This window comes from Parasteatoda tepidariorum, chromosome 7, assembly GCF_982258835.1.
Source record: "Parasteatoda tepidariorum strain Cologne lab strain chromosome 7, Ptep-v5.0, whole genome shotgun sequence".
In the NCBI taxonomy this organism is placed as follows: domain Eukaryota; kingdom Metazoa; phylum Arthropoda; class Arachnida; order Araneae; family Theridiidae; genus Parasteatoda; species Parasteatoda tepidariorum.
In genome coordinates, this window is record NC_141761.1 from 31,799,740 (window position 1) to 31,823,256 (window position 23,517).

Here is a 23,517-nt window from a genome sequence, read left to right on the forward strand (position 1 = left end):
ATGTTTTCGTAACATCCTTTGCATTCATTCCCACGAAAAGGAAAGAATCTTTTCATAAGTTCACTTTAGTTTTTTTTTCAAAAACAGGACACCTCCCAGTCGTGAGTCACGAAAATTTCGCACAAAATTCGCAATTCACGTTCAGGCAGCATCCACCCAGGGCGTACCACGCCAAAACACGCCGCGCCCAAGAGGAACATCCGCAAACACAGGCACATTGAAAGCCTAGTTCTCACCCAACAACACCCAAACCAGCCCGTCGTAAAGCCCCAAAAGGTTCCAAAGGGCGCACGATTCCTTCAAGAAACATATACCAAATGCTGGGTGAAGAAGAAAAAGGAAAACAAGTAACAGAGAGGCCACAAATGAGTGGGCGAACCAAAGTTCGAAGGTTAAAACAGGGTTCTACAACCTTAGGGGGAAAAAAATGGCAGAAAGAAGAGATGCAAGTCCAGAGAACTACGGCCTTGGCGAAACTTCCTCCTAGCTGAAGCATAAATCACTGGGATGCTGTGTCTACATGATTCTTTCTTTTTTTTTAATGTTATTTTCATTCTTTTTTATTAGGTCTAGTTTATTCTGTGCTGTTGTATACGTCGTCTTTGTTCTGATTGGGAGATGAGAATGCGCGAAGAACGTGGGACACATGTTTTTGCATAGAGAAAAGGAACATCATTCGCTATGAGGAAACTGGGACATCAGTTAAACCTTCTACGCCTGATTAAAATGCGATAGGGTTTGTAGAAGGAAGCGCCTAAACAAGTTGCAGCTACTTCTTCAATTAATCGATGACCAGTTAGAATTTAAATTGAATAATTTTAGCTCGGATGGAATAGATAAAGGAGTTAAAAGCTCGTATTTAAGTACATGGAAAATAGTGACAGAATAATAAATTCGACAAGCTACTTTTTTTATTGTTTAAAAGAAACGGTATCGTACATAATTAAAAAGAAAGTTCATCTCTGCGCCATTTCTCACATTCAGAAATATTAAACACAAAGATAATTCAGGGAATTACTTTAGATAGATTATAGTTAGCTATTCTGTTTAAAACTAAACATACCAACATTTAATATATAGTACCTATTTCTACCGGACTTTATGTTTCTTGATTGAATGTATGAAATATGGATGTTAGGAAGGAAATAAACTAAAAAAAACTTTATTATAATTAAACAAAATTGTATATTGCCAATTTTTATGTATTACGAACTCAAAGAATAAGAATTTTTAAATCATTGCTCAACGCATTTTCTTACGTATACAGGGTGTTTCCATTGTACATTTCCGCATATATTTCTTATTTCCGCATTATATTCCATTATTTTCGGCATTATATTTCTTATAATTATAAGAACATATAAAAATTACAATTCTTATAATTATTCTTATTATTAATATTATTTTTTCTAAAAACTTGTGCAATTTTGATTGTTTCGACATTTTTTCTGGATAAAAACTAACAGTTAGTAAAAAATGAAGTAAAGCTATCAGGGGTCTGTCCAGACATTTTGTGAAAGGTCCGGTTTTCATGATATTGTGAAAAAAAATTTCACATTCTATTAACCAGGGTCCGCTTTTATCAATTTGTGCAAATAGGGTCCAGTTATTGCAAAAAACTTTTTCAAGGAGCTTTTAAATTGTAAATAGATACATGATTATGCACGGCACTGTAAAATTATAATAAAAAAAAATAAAAATTTCAAAAACAAACAGCAATTGCTGCTTCTAAATTAGAGATGCGACATACAAATATTTGGCATTTAGCCTATACTGCTGAACGCAGAATATTAATTTCGGACGAATAATGAAAGAATCGTCTGCCGAAGACAAAACTAATTCGTCTTTCTTGTTTTCTGCCCTGGGAAGGGTTAATTCGATTAACAAAAGAATAATGAAGATAAACAAATTTGTGAAGGGTCCGATTAAAAGAAAAATCATTTTGTGAAGGGTCCGTTTTTAAGTTAAAATATTTTGTGAAGGGTTCGTTTTTATGAAAAGATATTTCGTGAAGGGTCCGTTAACGGACCCAAATTTCTTCTCTGGCTATCAAAATAAAATATAAGCTACTTAACAAACATTTAGTTTTTGACACTTCTTCTAACACAAAAATGCCAATCTAAAATTTTAGTTACTTTCTTGGAATTTGAATTCACAGTTATTCTGATTGAACTAACTAAGCAACGGTCTTTGCACAAATGCGCAATTAATCGAAGCAATACGTTGAATACGCATTACATCCTAATTTCTGATCCGATAACCTTATAAAGCAATAAATTGTTCTGGTATGACCAGTTATGGTAGAAATAGGTACACGACAAGTATTATACGAAACAAACAAAATACAAAAAAATAATAATAATAGAATATTAACTGTATATAATTGTTAGAAAAAGTCATGAAGTCAAATTTGCAAAAACGATAAGATGATAAGCGCATTTTCGACGCAAAGGTTCTTAAGGTTACCTTTGCCAAATAGCACGAAAATAATGACTATTAAAAAATAGAGCAAAATAAAAAATTAAATACATTTAAGTAGAACAGAATACTATAAACTAGGTAACAAATGCCTAGTTACCTGCTAAAATTAGTTAATAACTCTTACAGAGTTAGTTATAATAAACTAAAAGTACGCTTTATGATAATCTTAGAAAAAGGTAATAAAAGTAAGAAATTATATGCATAACTATGTGGACAACAACATTTAAGTTCATATAATATTGATTTTAATTTATGATAATAAATTATTATCAGTTAGTTTATTTAAAGGACCTATTACCCAACTACGAAACATCAACTAGAATCTAATAAGTGTGATGTATATTTAAATTAACAATATATTTTCATATCAATATGATTTTATTGTTAACTTCACACCATCTTATAACTTTTAATTGGTAGCTCGCCATAAGAAAAATGAATAAATAAAGCACTATTATAATTTGGCCTAACTTGGAAAAACCGTCAAGTATGCCCATGAGACAACTAAATTATATTACGGAAAAATAATTAATTATTCAGAACAACTTATTAAGAAAAACTCATAAAATTTTAAAGCAAATACTTTAACGCTATGCTAATGGTTAAAAACACTTAACACTAAGTCAGAAAATTTTTTCAACTTCTTGTTCATAGAGACGAAATGGAATTTCTTAGCGAAATGCTGAGAATGACCTCCAGCAGACTGAGTTACAGCAATTTTTTAGACCATTAAATGTTTTGAAACTCTGTTTCATTGTATGATAAAATTCTCGTTAATGCGAAAAAATTTTAGGATTCTCAAATTGTTCTTTATGCGCTGCATCAAGCAAATTAATATGCCATTTTAGTTTTAATTTATTTAATTATTTGAATCAATCAGCTTATGGTACTTGTACAACAGTGAATTCATCCAACGATTTTATGAATATCTAGAGAACATGTGGTTACTGTTTTATCAAATACAGAGGTCATAAAGATTTAATTGATTTTTAGTCTTACTCTGCTTATGGATTGCACATGATTGAGGGAGGAATAATATAGAAAACTGACCACTTAACATCTCCCACCTGTTCATTTTTGAGAAAGTACTCATTTACAGGGATTCATATAACTTTTGGTCAGATGTTTTTTTAAAGGGGGAGGGTGTGTCAAAGATCTCATCTTTACTACTTCGATTTGGAAGACTTTTTTATATAAAATTTGCGCGAACGAATTTAACTTTTCCTCCAAATAAGTATAGGACAATTTGAACATTAATTATAAGGTCAAAACTTTAAGTAAGGCTATTTGTATGTAATTTTACGAATTCATTATTCCTTTTCATTACCTCACTGTTCGTAATGCATTTTCAGGGGTCTGTTTAGAAGAGATTTGGGTCCATTAACGGACCCTTAAAATATCTTTTCATAAAAACGGACCCTTCACAAAATATTTTAACTTAAAAACGGACCCTTCACAAAATGATTTTTCTTTCAATCGGACCCTTCACAAATTTGTTTATCTTCATTATTATTTTGTTAATCGAATAAGCCCTTTCCAGGGCAGAAAACAAGAAAGATGGATGTAAACGAATTAAGTTTTGTCTTCGGCAGACGATTCTTCCATTATTCGTCCGAAATGAATATTCTGCGTTCAGCAGTATAGGCTAAATACCAAATATTTGTATGTTGCATCTCTAATTTAGAAGCAGCAATTGTTGTTTATTTTTTAAAATTTAATTTTTTTAATCATAATTTTACAGTGTTGAGCATAATCTTGTATATCTTTACAATTTAAAAACTCCTTGAAAAAGTTTTTTTTTTGCAATAACGGACCCTATTTGCACAAATTCATAAAAGCAGCACCCTGGTTGAAAGAATATGAGTAATTTTTTCACAATTTCACGAAAAACGGACCTTTCACAAAATGTCTGGACAGACCCCTGATTTTTGTAAAAGGCTACCATAATATATTTTAGAGCAATAACTTTTAATTAGCTACACTAATACGCCACCACAAGAATTGACAAACGTGTTAAACTGACAAACAGAAATATCAAATTAAACTTACCATACCAAGTATCAATCATTCCATAAAAAAAGCTGCAATTAATCATTTTAAAACAAGTGCTGCCGAATTATTTCTTAATAAAACTTTAATACACTATTGTTGATATAAATAAAACCTTAATTTACAATTAGAACTTTTTCTAAATATATTTTAAAAGGAATGCTATTTCAATTAGGAATGACTTTTATCAATACCCAGAGATACATCCGTATAGGTTGCAAACCTAAGTATAAGTAACTTTTAATATCGCACCCTAGACAAGATACAAAGCTTCCTCCATATTACAATAAGAATGGTGGTGCAGATGCAAAGATAAAAACCACCTGGTACCTTGTCAGCTGACTGGGGCAGCAGTAAAGAGACTACATATCTATTAAACCATTCCCCACAAAAGGCGCACCCCTACAGCTCAAGAAATATTTTTTCTTTAAAAAAAAAAAAAAAGACTTTAAATGTTGAAGATAGAAAAAAGTTGAGATGGGGAATAAGGAGTTTTTAAATAAGTCCTGGATTCTGTTTTTTTTTTCAGCATAATCACTTTTTTCCAAAACAAATTACTGCTTGATGAGAATTTGGAAGAAGAAAAAAAAGAATATAACCAGGGGTCTGTTCAGACATTTTGTGAAAGATCCTGTTTTAGTAAAATTGTGAAAAAAAATTACTCGTAATTTGTGACTATAAAATAAACATTAAGTCCACATTCTTTCAACCAAGGTCCTGCTTTTCTGAATTTGTGCATATAGGGTCCGGTTATTGCAAAAAAAACTTTTTCAAGAAGTTTTTAAATTGTAAATAGGTACAAGATTATGCTCAGCACCGTAAAATTACAATAAAAAAAATTTAAATTTTCAAAAATAAACAGCAATTGCTGCTTCTAAATTAGAGATGCAACATACAAATATTTGGTATTTAGCCTATACTGCTGAACGCAGAATATTCATTTCGGACGAATAATAAAGCGTCTGCCGAAGACAAAACTTATTCGTTTGCATCCATCTTTCTTGTTTTACCCCCTGGGACGGGTTTATTCGATTAACAAAACAATAATGAAGATAAACAAATTTGTGAAGGGTCCGATTAAAAGAAAAATCATTTTGTGAAGGGTCCGTTTTTAAGTTAAAATATTTTGTGAAGGGTCCGTTTTTATGAAAAGATATTTTGTGATAACAATTGGCTAGATTCGATTTTAGGCATAACAACAAATCGAGGATATTACCGGATGTGAATGTCCAGTGAATTAATTTTCAGATCCATCCCATAACCTACTGTTTAAAACTTTGATAAAATTTAGTGTAAGGGAGTTTACTCGCCAAATTCAATGGTACTAAGTTCAAAGTGGCAGGAGCAAATTATAAGAAAAACTAATCTTATCTTTAGACAGACTTAGTGACAAATAAAGTTTCTGGATCAAGACCTGTATCATATACCAGTTTCTCAAATTGCATAATTTCGATTGCTGTTTAAAAAAGGAGAACTGATTTATGCAAAAGAAGAATATGAAGCATTAAAAGTAAGCAAAATTTTTATTATAGTTTTTCGTTAAAGTTACATTAATTAGAAACTTCTTAAATTTTATGGTAAACCATTTTCTGCCAACACCTTTAGAACAAAATTATAAATTTTAGAGGAAATTTATTCTTATAACTAAGTTATAGCATCAAAGTTATTGATAAGAAAAGCTTAACCTTTTCTTATCACAATATCTTCACACAAAACGGTATTTCATTAAACTGCAATTTTATTTTTAGTTGCCTGGTCTGAAATTTGGAAAACTCAACCCATTAATGCCTAAGCTACATTTTTTTTTTAAAAATTGCAATTATTATTATGAAATTAATTATAATTTAATTAAACAAATTTTTCTAAACTTTGGAATGTAATTCAAAAGAATGAAAAGAAAAACTGCCTATATCTAAAAATCATGTAAGATTTCAGCAACAACAAAAAGGTATTTCTATAATTGTAATTTTCAAAATATTTGTTAGCAAAATTAATAAAGAATTTTTTAATCAATGTCAGGAACAAAAAAAAATTGCATCAAAAAACAACTCTTATCAAAAAATTATTCACAAATAAAGAGATAAAACAGATGTGAAATGAAAAATCAACTTAATTATCTACTTATATAGTTATAAAACCTATTATTTTTACCTTCAACTTATTCATACTTTTTACTTACTAATTATAAGAATTACATAAAACTATATGTGAAGTTAATAATTATATTGATTAAAGAATTCAGCTTGCAATATGCAATTTAAAAAAAACTCTATACAACAAAGAATTAGCAAGTGGATCCCAATATGAATATAACCATTGAAAATAAAATAACATTAAATAATGCCTCAAAAAATGACATTTAAAACACAAAAGATTTTAATTTGATAAATTTTGCATTTCAGTATTTTTCAATTTTACATTCATGATATAAAATAATATTTAATAATTGTTTAATTTTGTAATTTAATTTTCTAATGATTATAAATTTCATATAAACATTTAAAATAGTTTTAAAATTTTACAAATTGTTTGTAATATTTTAAAATTATTTCAGTTGCTAGACTATCTTGATTGATTTTTTTTTTTATTTAAAAAAAAAAAACAACTTTCATTGGTTAAACTTTTTTTGTATTTAAGTTTTGTACATTTTTTATTTCTGAATCCGCCTATATAATGTTAGGTGCTAGAACGTACTAGAGAATGTATTAGACTAGACCTTGAATTTAAAATATTTCTTTATTTTATTTCTAGAGTAAGAAGATTTCTCAAAATATATGAAGCCAATTGAAAATATATGAGACCAATTTTCATTAGAAGTAAATTATTGAAATTTGTTAATCTACAAACTTAATTTTTTCATATACATTAAACATTATCATTTAAAAATTAAAGATATGTGTTAAAAAAAAGACACTAATGGTCTAACTGATTTAATCCTTTAATTCAATTTCCTTTTCAAGACTTTAATTATGAAAGAACTTTCACTTTTCATATTTTTTTAGAAAGGACATTAGCAAAGATGGGCTTTAGTTTTTAAAAAAAAATATATCTGATAATTTGGACAAAAAAAATAAATTATGTTATGGCAATGTTTACAAGAAAAAACAACTTATGTTTTATCAAAATAATCTAAAAAATAAAAGCTTAAAACTAGATATTTGGCAGTCATCTAGTAAATAAAAAATCAAATTATAATTTTATTTTTCATTGTTTAGGCTATTTTATCTTAATTTTAGCTTAATTAAATCAATAATGAATTAATTTTAGCTTTCAGTTCCTAGGTAACTTTATTTTTATTCTAGCTAAAATAAATCGTAGAGTGTGTTTTAACATGGATTAACAAATTATATCTTAAGAAACTGAACAGAAAATAAGTAATAGAGTTTATGATTTATTCAGAAAAACACAAAAAATCCAATTTCTTTGCATTAAATAAGATTTATTTTTATTTTTAAAGATACTTCAAGAACTTTCAAGTTTATAATAACCTTAAATGTTATAAATAAGTAATATAAAAAATGCATCATAACAAAATGCATTTCAAACTATATTATTGCATTAAAATTGTAATACATGCAATATATTCCAATTTATTAACAATGTATTAGAAATGCATCATAATAATTAATTTCATCAACAGTTTCTTTTACTTAAAAAATTTCATATTCAATAACTACATTAAATTTTCATTTTGTTCTTAATCTTTAACTTTCATGTTTAGGTAAAAATTTGAAAATAGCTTGAGAACAATAATCAAAAATTTATATAAAATAAAAATACATTTTGACCTCATTTATAAAACTTTTTTTTTTTATCTTTATTGGTTACTGCAGGTTTTGGCCAAATGAATTGGGGACAGGTCAAAGATCAATTTCAAAAATCTGAAACTTGTTGCTATTAATATTACTTTGCCTAAAGGTAGAAGCTGCATTGATTTTCATGCTTTATAATTAGTACTTCCATCAAAGAAGGGAAAGTGTTCAATACAATTTAGTAGCTTAATAAAAATAGTTGATTAAACAAAAATTAATTTATTGAAGCTTTTAGTTGGGTTTCAACCCAACTAAAGTATAATAATAACTAGTAGTTGAACTATATACTAGTAGTTGAACAGAAAATATTAACTAGTAGTTAATATTTTCTGGCTTAATATAGATAGTACAAAATTTAATGATCTATGATTTGAGCTTTCAAAACATCAATTTATATTTTATGATTTGTTTCGATTCAATAGGTACTGGTAATTATTAAATTGAGTGTCAAATATATTTTCAAAACATTTTAAGAAATCTTTTTTTTAACGCTTTATGGAGTACACAAACAGGAAAAAAACAAGAAGAAAAAAAAAGTCTTCAAGTGACTCCATACAAAACTGTCTTACTCAACTGTAAATTCAAATTAACTGTACATTCAACGAAAATATCTTTAAAAATGAAATAAAAGTTGGTTTGTCTCACCATCGGTATGTTATTAACAGAGACATTTTAAAACATCGTTAGTAGACAGTACTAAATGCTTTACAATTCAAAAGAAATCATTTCAAAATTAATTTTCAGTCCTTTTACAGCATACTTTATAAATTTAAAAAACTTGCATAAACAACAAGCAATTAACTGCCCCTTGCACCCTAAACCCCATTACTTTTCCATGGGTGAAAACCTAAGGGACTATTTGAAATATTCTTCATAAATACACATTCTAAAATAGATCATAAATACAAGATATGTATAAAAATAAAACTTAAAATAATTTTAATCCCTTTTTTTTAAACAACTGCAGCACTATTTATTAATGCTATTAGAGGCATATATATTTACATAAAAATATCAAACATATTAGTTAAAAAGAAGAAAAAACACCTCTCCTTTCCCTTTTAAACAAATTCCTATTTACGCCATTGATAAAATAATCTCGTCGCAGATATTGTTTACTAACGAATTTTAAGTTCAATTTATGGCAATGTGTATTTTACTGTTAGCAGATTAAAAGTAATAGTTTATTAACTTATTAAGATTTCATTAAAATTAACGAAAGACATGTTTAAACTTTCATAAAAGGTACAATTTAAATAAAGGTTTGAAATTTTTTAGAGAAAAAGAGATAAGCAAGAGAAATATCTGCAAGAGAAATATCTAGATATAAATAACACAATATTACTGAATTTTTACATGGCATGGTAAACAGGAGGGGAACATAGTAGAGGCAAATTATAAATTCGTTCTATAAACTTTATCAAATCACTCAATTTCAATATTACTATTAGTTAAGACTAACAAACAGGAGGGGAACATAGTAGAGGCAAATTATAAATTCGTTCTATAAACTTTATCAAATCACTCAATTTCAATATTACTATTAGTTAGGACTAACAAACAGGAGGGGAACATAGTAGAGGCAAATTATAAATTCGTTCTATAAACTTTATCAAATCACTCAATTTCAATATTACTATTAGTTAGGACTAACAAACAGGAGGGGAACATAGTAGGGGTAAGTTATAAATTCGTTCTATAAACTTTATCGAATCACTCAATTTCAATATTACTATTAGTTAGGACTAACAAACAGGAGGGGAACATAGTAGGGGTAAGTTATAAATTCGTTCTATAAACTTTATCAAATCACTCAATTTCAATATTACTATCAATTAGGAATAACAATGACATATTTCTATTGTCGTTTAGACTTATTTGTCACCCCGTATTTTTTTTTATCAAATTTATTTATTATTTTATAATTTAATGAGAATGCTAACTCACTCAGTAACTAAAAAATTGTTAGAAAAATAATTTGAAAGTTAGTATCGTCCAAGGAGTATAATTAATAAGCATAAAGCCATTGAAAACACCGCTTTTTCATAAAATTCAAACTCTGTACGCTGACTAAATCAGCAAAAACAATCGTATGACATGAAAATAGACTTACCAAGGACAGAGAACCGTATGGGGAGTACATGTTGCATTCAAATTCAGGAGGAGTCCAAAAGAGAGAGATTCTCTTTTCGCCAGTAAAAGAAACAAACAAAAACCAGAGATTGAAAGGCGACAACAACAAAAAAAATGAATATCACAGAGGAACTCGTTGATTTCACAACTATACAGTTACATCACAGTATCTTCAGCAAAAAGGCACAATATCGGTGAATCAGTTATTAAAAAAAAGAACATTTAAGTCATTTTCTGTTATTCCTTGTTTATGTCGGGGCCCGAGCATCTGCCGGGAATGAACTCAGCCTAAGAACTGGATGCGAAGGTGTCTTGCACAGTCCTTCCCCAACTTTGGAAAACTACAAAGAGAAACCGCCCACTCTAGTAGCACAAGAGAGAAACTGAGCTGGTGCCCTCTGGCGTCGTAGGCGGTACCAGTGGATCGTCTGCTTCTTTCTTCCGCGGTGGCTATTTTATTTTTTTATTTATTTTTCTTTATACAAATGGGGTCGTTCATGCATTGCGTTTGAGATAAAAAAGAAAATGCAACGGCGACAGGAACACGCAACCAAATGATCACGCGTCATTAGCTGTCAATATTTTCTGACAAAAGTGAGCGCAGCATTTGATGTTAGTATATGTTTTGCTTCATTAAATTTTTTTGTGAAACAATCCAGTTTGGCTGTAAGTTCCGGTATAAGAAATGTAGTGATGCTCGGCCTTTAAGCAAAAGAATAAATACTTGAGGTTTTGTAAATTGATTTAAACTTTTTAATCCTTGTGTAAAATGCGAAATTTTAGATGCTTTAAAATTATTGCATTATATCATGGACGAACTTTTCATTTACAAATCAAAAACAACTTACACATTTTGCACAGAGCAGGCACACAAATTCGTACTACATCAGTTTTTTCTTGTTTAAAAAAACAAATAAATGGAAATGCACAATTTCAGGTCAAATTATTACTTTTTATTTTATCCATGTTTTTTGGTAAACACGAACGCCTATGTTCCTGATATGAATTTAAAAAATTTAAATAATTGAGTTACCAGTCTTGTAATCTTTAGTTCCCGACAGTTGCTTAGACACTTCATAGGTAAACCTTTTTGTTGCCCTATGCCCCATCAAACGCGGCATTGTCAGGAGGAGGGGGGAAGCAAAATATATAAAAAAAAACTTTTTTTCTCGTAAACGTTAGATACTTTATATAAAGTAATTAACATGGTTTCTTCAGATGTAGAAATTTAAAAAAAAAAAAAAAAAAAAAAAAAAAAAGAGTCTCATGAATGGAACAATTTCCGATACATCAAGTAGATATTAGTGTCAGATGTAATTTTTTAAATAAATTTTAAAAAAAAATTTAAATGAAGTGATATAAATTTTATAAGACATTATTTACGTCTATCTTGTATCTTCCAAATTAAAGGTGTGTCTTTTATAAATCTAATTTTGAAGTTCAGTTCGAAATAGATATCATAATTTTATGCATACATATTTGAATGTGCATGAGTATTCGAAGATCTTAATACTAATTTTAGGGGAAAAGGTTTAATTAAAATAGAAATACAATAAAATTAATGATTTAATTTTTTAACGTATAACTAGTTTTACATTAATCACACAGCAGCTTGTTATGTATTATTCACTGTCCATGCATTCCTAATAATTAAACCAATCTTCACTGATTAAAAGCCAACATAAATAAGATGAGTTAGCTTAATGATTTATAAAAATTTATTTAAAAAGTTAAATTCAAGTGATTATGTTGATACATTAATGACTTTTTTTTAAATAAAAAAAAATTATAATTCATTTATAGACATATATCAAACAAAAATTGTTTCGAGTTAGATGTACTTTAAAATTAGGAGATTGTAGTTTGTTTCCTCACAAAATCTGTTTTTAGAGCTTCATAAATGGTCTGTCCACGGCACGTAGTTTTTTGGATCCCGCTCCAAATTTCTTTAACTTTTGAGAAGTTTATCACATGTAGTTGTTAATCGTTTAACTGCTGTTAATCTAACTGTTGAATTTTTTTATTGATACAATTCATTATTTTCATATGACGTCATTATTCTTAATTTAATAATTTTTAAAATCTTGAAGAATAATAAAATTTCACGATTTTTACAAACTAAAAAATATACCTACTAAATATGGTTAGATTGTTCTACTTTAAATGCAAAAATCAAGTACTCAATTTCTAAATGTATGTTTTATAGGAATTTTTTATTTTGTGGAAAAAGTGACAAAAATTATTGTCGATGCTACGTTTGAATTATGCATTAAAATAAAATTTTTGTTTTCAAAACATTTTAATTCTGCACAAAATCAAAGAAGTTGTACCAACTAAAATCCTGCTGTTTTTTTACGTCAGAACATTTGATTTTTTTGCCAGTTTCCAGGACGGTCGGATCGAGGCGTCCAGTTCATCTTTAAACTAATCTCTTTCCACTTTTAAACTTATTTTTAAACATTTCAGTTTTTAAATTAATCAATAAATACAAATAAAATAAATTCACTTAATAAAAATAATAAGTCTACTAAAATTATATATTGTTAAATCGTATTTTATTAAAGTATTGTCAGATTTTCCGGAATGCGAACTACATTTCGTATCAGATTTATAATTTATGTAATGAATAAAAATTGTGTAAATAAAAAGTTCAGAAACACTAGAAGATTAAATTTGTTGAAACAGTTGAAGGAAGAAAAGATCTTTTTTCGGGTTGCGTCACCATCATAGCAAAGGCCTAAACTTAGATGCTCGCATTTATTCAGTTGTAAAAGCTATCATTATAGACAGATAAGTGAGTAATAAATTAGATTTCATTACAAATAGTCTGGTTCTTCCTTTAATCCCTTCGTCTGTTTTGATAAAAACGAAGTTTTCTTTCTTCATTTTATTTCTAAAATGAGAGAATGGAATTAAGTACCTTGTTTTCTCAGAATTCTATGAGAAGTTATGGGATCATGTAATATTTTGTTCTGTAATGTATAGATAAATAATGCACTCTAAACGACTGTTCAAATTTGCGTAAAAAATATTAGTTCTTATTGTAAATTATAAAAAATAAAAAGAGGAATAGATAACCGCTGTCTATGTGTTATAATTAAATTTTGCAGGAAAATAACCAATTCAAATGTAATAAAAATGGAGAACTATTTCAAAATTGTGCTAATTCAAATCTTTTATTTTATCGTTATTAGAATCGTTTGCTAAAACAATTGTGTTCTTAATTTAAAATATCGTTTTTTTTATGAAGAAAAATGACACTTTTTGGTTGGCTTTCTCATTTTACCTTGTATTTTTAGAAGTTGAGGAAGATTCGAAGCCAAATTTTATTTTAACAAGCATATTTCTGATTTAAAACTAGAAGACAAAATTATCTTACTCCTCCACATTAACGAAAAGAATTCAAACGATATTTAACATTTATCTCGTATGGAATTATAACCAACTAATCTTTTAAACACCAACGAAATTTTAAATTAGTTTGCCTCAAATTATTATTTTGCAAAAAATAGAATTTCTTTTCTAATAGAAATTATCATTCTCAGGAAACTGAATTGTTGTTTAATATCTCTAAAAGAAAAGTCATAAAACTTTAGAAAAGAATAATATTAAGAATTAAAACCCAATTACAATATCCATAAGACGGTTCGCAGATTTCATACTCGTATTATGATATATAAGTATTTTTTAATGGTTTTTAAAATTGTTTTGACAACAGACTTTCTTTAATATAAATCAAATATATTTAATGGTTTTAAATTAAAATAGTGTTGAATAACTTTAAATCGAGAATCAGACTTGTGTCAGCAAGATAAACAATTATTATCATTATAGTCGAGATACAAAATTATTACGTACATATTGCATTTTTTAAATAATCATGAATATTATTCAAATTAAAAAGCTACATTGCATAATCACTATTTAGTTTAAATAAATCTCTAGCAAAATCGTTAACACTAAACGGTAAATCAGCATAAAATAACGTAAAAGCTACGTATATTAAACACAAATAAACAAATTCGATAGTCAGACTATCGTTTGGACAATATAAACGAGTAGTCTATGTACAAAATTATTAGGTACTATAATGACGGAATTCATTGAAATTAAAATCATTGAATTCAATGATTTTAATCATTGAAAATTGAAATTGAAAGACAGCATTCAAATTAAAAGACATTCATTCTTTCAGTGAAATTAAAAGACAGCATTGCTTAACCCTATTTAATTTATATAAATTTTCAGCAAAATTGTTAACATATTTCGAATTTAGTTCTTTATTTATTTATAATATGTTGCCGTAACTTCTGAAATGTAATAAATAATTTACCAGCGATAATTGAAAAAAAAAATGTATTCGTTCAACAAAACGCCTGGGAGATACGCAATAAAAATAAGTTTAATAAGGAGATGTCTTAGCAATAGTGATAATAATAATTTAAAAAATAATCATTTAATTAAATAATTCAAAATTATTAGTTCAAAATTACTAGTTTGTTTAATTCGCAAATTAGTACATCTTAATCAAATCTTCCTTTGAAAACTAAGATTAATTTGTGGTATCATATGTTCCATTTAAAAATATAAATTGTAGTACCACATAAAATTTCACACTCACTGTAGTAATTGAACTAGAGGAAAACAAGTTATTCATAAAGGTTGGAGTAAGAAATTTTATGTATACAGAAATTACAAATAATAAAACATAAAAATATTCTAGAAACAAAAAGAAATTTATGAACATTTTGTGTAGAATCTTTAATTAAAAATCGCATTTGTAAGTGCCCCATAAAAATAATTTTAATAAACAGAAGTTTCATGTCGAAAACAGTAATTCATAATTTTGCATTGAATAAAAAATGCTTTTCTGTATGAAAAATTTGATTAACTAAAAGAAATTTTATGTAAACTTAAAAAATTTTATGAATACTGGGAATTTTATAAGGAATTAACAAAAATTGTTGTATTATTTTAGTCTTGTCTAATTGTTGTATTAATAATTACAATATCCATAAAACGATTGTATGGATAATCGGATTCTTGTATGAGTAATTTTTAATGTTTAATAAAAATGATATGGTTAATTAACCAATTGATGTTTTATTTTAAATCGTGAGAATTTATTTAAATATATTTTATAATTTTCGACCTCTTAGCTGACTGGAAATTGGAATAAAGTAATGAGTTTTGGTTTTTTAATCATCTAAAAATACTTATTTGTATGACAACTCTCAAAAAATATTGTTATTTTCAGTGAGCAATTTCGCACATCTCTTCAATAAATTAAGAGATGATAAAATACAAACTATTTTCACAAATTAAATAACTTACATTTAATGAATTAACAAAAATATCCAATTGTCAGAACTCGCTATTAGCAATAAACAGATTTAAATATACATAAGTTATTACTACGATATTATTTATTACTTTATAACAGTAATAAATAGATAAGATGTCTTATAAAAAAAAATAATCCATCAAAAATAAGCATTCTGGTTTGTCATTATAAAATTACAAACCAGAAAGCTTCATCGATTTATTTTTGAACAAAATTATTATTTACGAATGCAATTTATTATTTAATAAAAATTTTATGATATTTATTGAAATTTAGAGTAAATAAACAAGACATTCAGAGATTGTCACGCTATTGTTGTTTCTAATATCAGATGGTGTAGTTTTATAGGAATCAAAATAAAATGAGAAAAACTATAACAGATTACATTATAATAATGTAACAATGAAATAAAGATCTATGGCTGCATTTCAATATACATAAAAATTTTAATCAAAAGCAACATAACTACGGGGCTAGTTCCACTGACCAAATTAACTAATTAAATTTGCATAATGCATTAAGAATCGTGATAATTTAAATTTAACGCCATAATCTATGAGTATGAATTTAACAAAATCAAAAAATTAGTGTAAATAGACATAACAGTTGCAATAAACTATTATTAATAATAAATTTATTTTGAAGATGATACCAAGAAGTAAAAATATATTTTTGCACTAGTACTACTGGAAAGTGTATTGTACCATTGTACCATAATACTAAAGATTAGGTTTACTATCTCTTATTTTCTATAAATATGAATCAATTTGTTTTTAAAATTTTGCACAATTTACAAACTACTACCGATGACTAAAAGCCATATAATTTCTGTCAGAAAATACTTTTTTTTAACTCAAAATAACATATCATATCTAGGTTTTACGAGAAATTAATTATGCATCCATGGTATGTTTGTTGTAAACAATTTAAAAAAGATTTCATAGCATTTCCTGTTAAAAATCATGCTCCAAAATAAAATAAAAAAAGACAGCAATTTTACAGAAATTCATATAATGATTCATATGATGAATTAAATCATAGCAATTTCTGTTTGAAGCCAAAGTGCTATAAACCAATGTTTTATTAAGATTCTATGTTAGAAATATTTTCAAAACTATTTTCCCTTCTTGCTTCCACTATTTATTTTGAACATTTACAATTTAATTTTGTGCAAGAAGTTAATTAAGTAAACACTTAAAGTTTGAACCTAAAAATCTATAAGTAGATTCAATACAATTTTTATTCCTTTTCTCACTTTAAGGTTTTTCTCCCTCTAAATAAATAAAATAATAGCACAAAAATGCGCAACGACAAATTAAGTCGCTTTTTAGACTGTACAATTTTGTACAGTAATAATTCCTGATTTGTGCATTACTTGAAAAGTAATTTTAACCCATTTCGTATCGAAAATATGAATGCAAAATTTTTTCATACGAAGTAAACAGCCTCAATCAGCCTATGGCCAGACTTAGGCAAACACTTAAGCTATTATGCAAGTTAGTCACTACTTACAATTTCAGTTCGATGAATCAGGTAAAAATTTCATCGTAATTTCTGAGCACACAACATTAGGAGGAAATCAGAACTGCAAAAAATAACTTCGATCGCTTAGATGGGTAGAAATCAAATAGACGACTGAAACAAGAACAAAAAGATGAGATCGTGAATTCGGAAAAGAACGAGTTCATAACTGGTGGCGAGCTCAGGTAGAATCACGCGACGGCGAAAAAACACGCAAGAAGATTTCTAGAAACACAGAAAGGTATGTTATTTATTTGGCGCACAATGATTAGATTTGATATAAATTATTTAGTGACAAACAACTATCACTTCATCGATAACTGTTAAAAAGGGGGATACCAAACTAAATTCATCATATTTTAAATTTATGACTTTACAGTTAGGCTAGTTGTTTTCCATTCCAGTTTTAAAGTAGAAAATTAGAAACTCTGATAATAAGAATTTAAAAAATCGTTTGCCAGCTGACATTAAAAGAATCGTTTGCCCAAATAATAATGAAACACGTTTTAGAACAAAATTTCGTTTTTACATGCATACTATATTTACAAATTTCCGTAAAATTCAGAGAGATAATTGTTAATTTATACAGCCAGAGTCTTTCTTCGTAATTATGAAACAAAAATATCATTAAGTCATTTTTCTATTCCTTTTGACTCTTTAAGATGAAATTTTTTAGTGATAGTCATATGTAACGAGTGCTATATGCATAAGTGGTATATGATAGTGTTGACACAGCAAAAAATCAACTCAATTTGCATACAGTTGTCTTTGCGTTTTAGTGACAAACCCTTACTTCTAGATACGATAAGGGGCGTCAAACAGAAGATACTTATTTATGTTACCATATTACATAACATCAGTTATATTAAATGAGTAATTATAATATTTGTGGAAAAGATCGTGGTATTTTAGAGAAGAGAACGCATGCCTCCCAATGAGGTGAACTGGATTTGAATCCCAGCTATGACCCGTCGATACGAATTCCTCAGTCGGCTAGCACCGACCACAGTGCTGACGAAAAATATGCTCAGTGGCTGACGGATCATGGGTTCGAGTCCCTTTGCCGTCAGGCTAGCCGTGGGATATATATATATATATATATATATATATATATATATATATATATATATATATATATATATATATATATATATATATATATATATATATATATATATATATATATATATAAAGCGTGAATTTTTACGAAATTATTATATGAAAATGCATGAAAAATTATTTTAAAACAGAAGAAAAAAATTCTGATTTTCATTTCGCTAAAATGCAAAGTTGCCATTATTTTGTTTTAAAAAGTGCTAATTAACGCGATCTGTTTTAATTTATTAGTTTTCAAAATGCAAAGTGGTTGATTCGAAATCACGTATTTTAAGGGACAAAAAGCATTAAAATTTTTGTGAACATTATTGTCAAAAATAAGTTAAGTTTTATTGTTTTCATCCCACTGCTTATGGAAAAAAAATTTTAAAAAATGGGCCAATGGATAAAAAGTTTTTTTTTTCTTTCTTTTCTCTTCTGTAACTTCACGGAACTTAAACCGTGGAGGAACGAATCACAATTTTAATACAGTCCCCTATCATTGGCAAACACCATGTGTGTAATTCAATCACGTTAGCTGGGTGTTTTCTGATAAAAAGAAAAATAAAAGCAAGCAGGAAATTTTAGCACGAGGGGGACATTACGGGGTTCTCCTGATTAAGCTTTAACCCTGCCCTAGAGGGGAAGACGAGATTTATCAGGAGGTGTGGCTGGAAAAAAAAAGAAAAAAGATTTGCAGCTAGTACGGAGAAACACCCTGCTGAGGAACTTTTTTCTTTTCTAATTGGAAAAGAACGCGAAGAGCGTATGGTTTTGAGGGCAGTATCCTTTACTTGCAAGGAAAGAGTTTAAATTTGACTTCAATGATCATGACACATATATTTGAATCCACCTAGTTGCCTTTGTTATGGAAGTTTTTTGAACAGGGCGTATTTAGGGTTAAGTTATGTTTCATGATGGATGAGAAATATATACCGTGTATTTTTAATGAACATGAAACTGTTCAACTGATATTTTATTTATTAGATACTGCACGCAGCATACGTTAGAACAAGGTTTTAAATTAACAGTAATATCCGGTTCTTTTAGAACATATTGTTCTTCAAGTGTTTTAAAGTGCCCCGCACCAATTACAAACAAATTGACTTTCCATGAATTTGGCAGAATTTTAGATATTTCAGCTAGCTCTTTGTCTAAAAATATTCTAACTGTTCTAAATGTCTAAACTGTTCAACTGATATTTTATTTATTAGATACTGCACGCAGTATATGTAGGCTTTAAATGAACAGAAATATCCGGTTCTTTTAGAACATATTGTTCTTCAAGTGTTTTAAAGTGCCCCTCAGAAATTATAAGGAAATTGATTTTCCTTGAATTTGGCAGAATTTTAGATATTTCAGTTAGCTCTTTGTCTAAAAATGTTCTAACTGTTCTAAATGTCTAAACTGTTCAACTGATATTTTATTTATTAGATACGGCACGCAGCATATGTAGGCTTTACATGAACAGAAATATCCGGTTATTTTAGAACATATTGTTCTTCAAGTGTTTTAAAGTGCTCCTCAGAAATTAAAAGGAAATTGATTTTCCTTGAATTTGGCAGAATTTTAGATATTTCAGCTAGCTCTTTGTCTAAAAATATTAAACAAAAAGTACCCGAGACGTCACATATTTTCAGACTGCTGAATAGGTTAGTGTATAGAGCACAAGATTTTCGAATATCAGTAATTTTTAATCTATCTAATCAAGTTTGATCAATTAGCACATAAATCCTACGCTGAAAAACGTTTAACAAAAGAAAAAATAATAATTTATTTCCCTCTTAAGTTTCATTAGATTTTGAAAATAATGAAATAATCAAATTTTTTGTTGAATCTTTTAACATTTTTATTTTATAACATTTTAAAACATGTTTTTAGCGTAACAATTGTGAAAAATATTTTACAAAATCCCAACCTAAAAAGCAGTCATGATTAAGCAAAAATCGTTCATTTTTATTTTTTTCTCACATCCTGAAATTTTTGCAATTCTTTATTTTGATTTTGCATTACGTAAATAGATGTGGTAAAAATCTAATGATATTTAAAATATACATATTATCATAAATCAACTTCAATGTGCATGTTAAAAATGACAACACCAGCATATATAAAAGAAACTACACTTACCAAAAAAAAATATTGTTGCCAACGTAGTCAGATTATTAATTTTTATGAACCAAATTAAGCATTAAAACACTCCTCTTAGCCACACCTGGCCAAGAATGAGCGGTCATTCCATGGGTACAAAAAGTAAAATTACCAATTGGTCAACAATTTTACCGTTTTATTTACCTTTTTTTATATTTTTAAACACATTTACCGTACCGGACTAATTATTTAACTTTTTCTTGATCTTGTTTTATACTACAGTAAACATACGTTGATGTTTAAGGGAAACGTCATACTTTTAATTGCTCCTTTTACGAAAAAGGTTGATTAAAATGATAAAATCTTGCTATCCCAAATTTGTCGAATAAAATTACTTATTATTCAGAATTTTACATTCCGATGGGTGGAATAATTATTCATTATGAAGTTAATCATTATAACCAGTTATTATAATTAATGAATGATTAATCGATATAAAAAGAATTGGATTAAGGCAACATTTTTAGGGGTTTTCTTACATTAATTTGTTTCCTATTTTATTTAAAATGACACGCTAAAGTAATAAAATCGTGAAGTTCTCAATTCCTCGTTTTTTATACACAGTTCGAAAATAAAACTACCTTTGACCCAATGTTGGAGTTTTTAGACATAAGGAATGAATCTTACTGGTTCGAGGGAATGACCTCAAATATGATAATTAGTAGATATTTTAAGTTATGAAATCAGACACAAAAACGTACTTTCTCTGGATTAACGTACCCGAATTTTAAATATCTGACTTTTTTTCAAAATTCGATTTCTCAGGAACTGTGAGACCGATTTCGTGCAAAATTTGTATTTTTGCCTTATAAAATTGTCTCAAAATTTTTTCTGCTATAACCAAAAGAAATAATAAAAAATTATAAATAATTATTCAAGATTATTTTTTGAATGGGATTATCGTTGCATTAACAAATTTTATATATTGTGAACAAAAATTTTAAAATTCACTTAAAAAGTTCTCGAGACAGGGCGAAATACACAAAATGTAAAATTAACATTAAGGGGCCCCAACCTACGATCGTTCTTCTGAACATACTATTGGGACCATAATCCCAGGATTGCGGCTACCCCTTAAATATTGTTAATAAGAAATCCATCGAATAAAATGTATGTTTATTCAGAGAAAGTGCGTTTTTGTGTTTGTTTCGTAATTTAAAATATCGTCTGATATTTGAGGTCATCCCCTTGAACCATTAAGATTTATTCCTACTATGCGAAAATCCGATCATTAGAACAAAAATGATTCAAGGTATTTCGTTTATATATTTATTTTTTATATATATTTTTTTTACCCGAACTGTACAATAAACTAAACAGAAAAAGTATCACTCCGAATAACTTTTGTTCTAATGATCAGATTCACGTGTTAAAAACTAATCTTAATGGTTCAAACGGTTCTTCATTAATGGTAATTAATTAAAGCTTACTATTAATTAAGTTACGAAATAAGACACATAAAAATACTTTCTCATCAATTAGTATAGACGAGCCAGGAAAGCGGTCGAAAGTTTAGCCGCTTTATACATTTTCACATTTTGCACATTTTTTCATATCTGAAGAACTTTTTAAGAAAATCAGAAACATTTTATTTAAAAAAAAAAAAATTTATGTATCGTTCATAACCAATTTTGTGTGAAAATTATTTTTCAAAAATTATTTTCTATTTTGCATTATATAAAAAAAAAAAATTTTTTTTTTTAATTGTAAGTTATGATGAAATTTCAAATGTCATAGTAAAAAAAATTGAAAAAATTTAGTCGATTAGTTTGGAGTCGATTCAGTTTTTTGAATTTTTATAAGTTCAATTTTCATTTCTCAAAAACTATTCGATTAATTTCAAGCAAATTTAGTAATTTTTTACTTTAAATTGTACAGTTCAAAATAAATATTTAATAAAAATCATTTTTTACATGGAACTATCTTCTGTTATGTAACATTGTGTATTGTTTATTTTTCCTATTCAAAATTGTGACAAATCATCCTAGTCATTATCTTTACCTTTAATGATTTAAATCAATTTTTTTTAATTAAGTAAATGCGATCAATATTTAAATCGTAAACACTCTGCTTTACATGTCTTAAATAATTCAACAACAAAAGCTAAAAATTGAAAATTAGAAAAAGATTTTAAAAAGTCGCCATTATTAGAATCATATTTTCAACAAAAAAAATAATAAATAAAATAACTAGATAAAATAAAAATATAATAATAATCTATTTCTAAATTAACGTTTTTGCATTTTAAAAAAAAAAGTATACTAACATTTTTCGATTTTATTAGTTATTTTGCAACTTAAGGAATTTATGCAAATTTTTATAGTTCGTTTCAACATATTTCTTATACCGTAAAAACAAAAAATATGGATGTATATTCTTTTTTCTTTCCATATTTTAAAATAATGAGACAACACCCTTAATTTCAACATTACATCAACATAAGGGCACCACCCTTATTAAAGTATGCACGCGTCATTTAATTGATTGGCATAGAGAGTTTTAAATCGAATTTTAAACAGCAAAAATATTCCTTCGATCTATACATGTAATATGACATGACCCATATTTAATTTAATAATCCACCATTTTTTTTCCAAACAGAGTAAGAAGAAATAACAGCAACACAATTAAAAATTATACTTCATTATGAATATGCAAAGCTATAAAATTTCATTTAATAATTGCTTTTATGTTCAACTCTCAGTTAACCCGCAGATGTGTATTCATTTTGACCGCCCTAAACATATATATCATCTATATAGTTTTTTGGTGTGAAATAATGTTGAAAAATATGTAAAATACTAGTAAAAAGTTGGAAACATTCAAAGTTGCTTGGAATACTTTTCTATGTCATTTTTAAATGTGAAAAAAAAAAAAAAAAATTCTGCGAAATTAGTCCGATTTTTTCAGAGTTAGAAACTGACAAGACGA

General features: G+C 27.5%; 1 protein-coding gene across 4 annotated transcripts in view; it reads right to left on the reverse strand.

Annotated features, from left to right (window-relative positions):
- The window catches only part of LOC107452215 (uncharacterized), a 166,357-nt gene that overhangs the window by 31,017 nt on the left and 111,823 nt on the right, over positions 1-23,517 (reverse strand). Inside the window, exon 1 of one of the 4 annotated variants that reach the window (XM_016068549.4) lies at positions 17,332-17,542. The exons of 2 other annotated variants lie outside the window; for them this stretch is intronic. Coding sequence is in view for 1 of the 2 variants with exons in the window: in XM_016068544.5 (XP_015924030.1) it covers positions 10,456-10,485 (30 nt within the window). In the remaining variant the exon portion in view is untranslated. Of the gene's footprint in view, positions 1-10,455; positions 12,915-17,331; positions 17,543-23,517 lie in introns of those variants that run through there. One more of the 4 variants, XM_016068544.5, reaches the window with a different exon arrangement.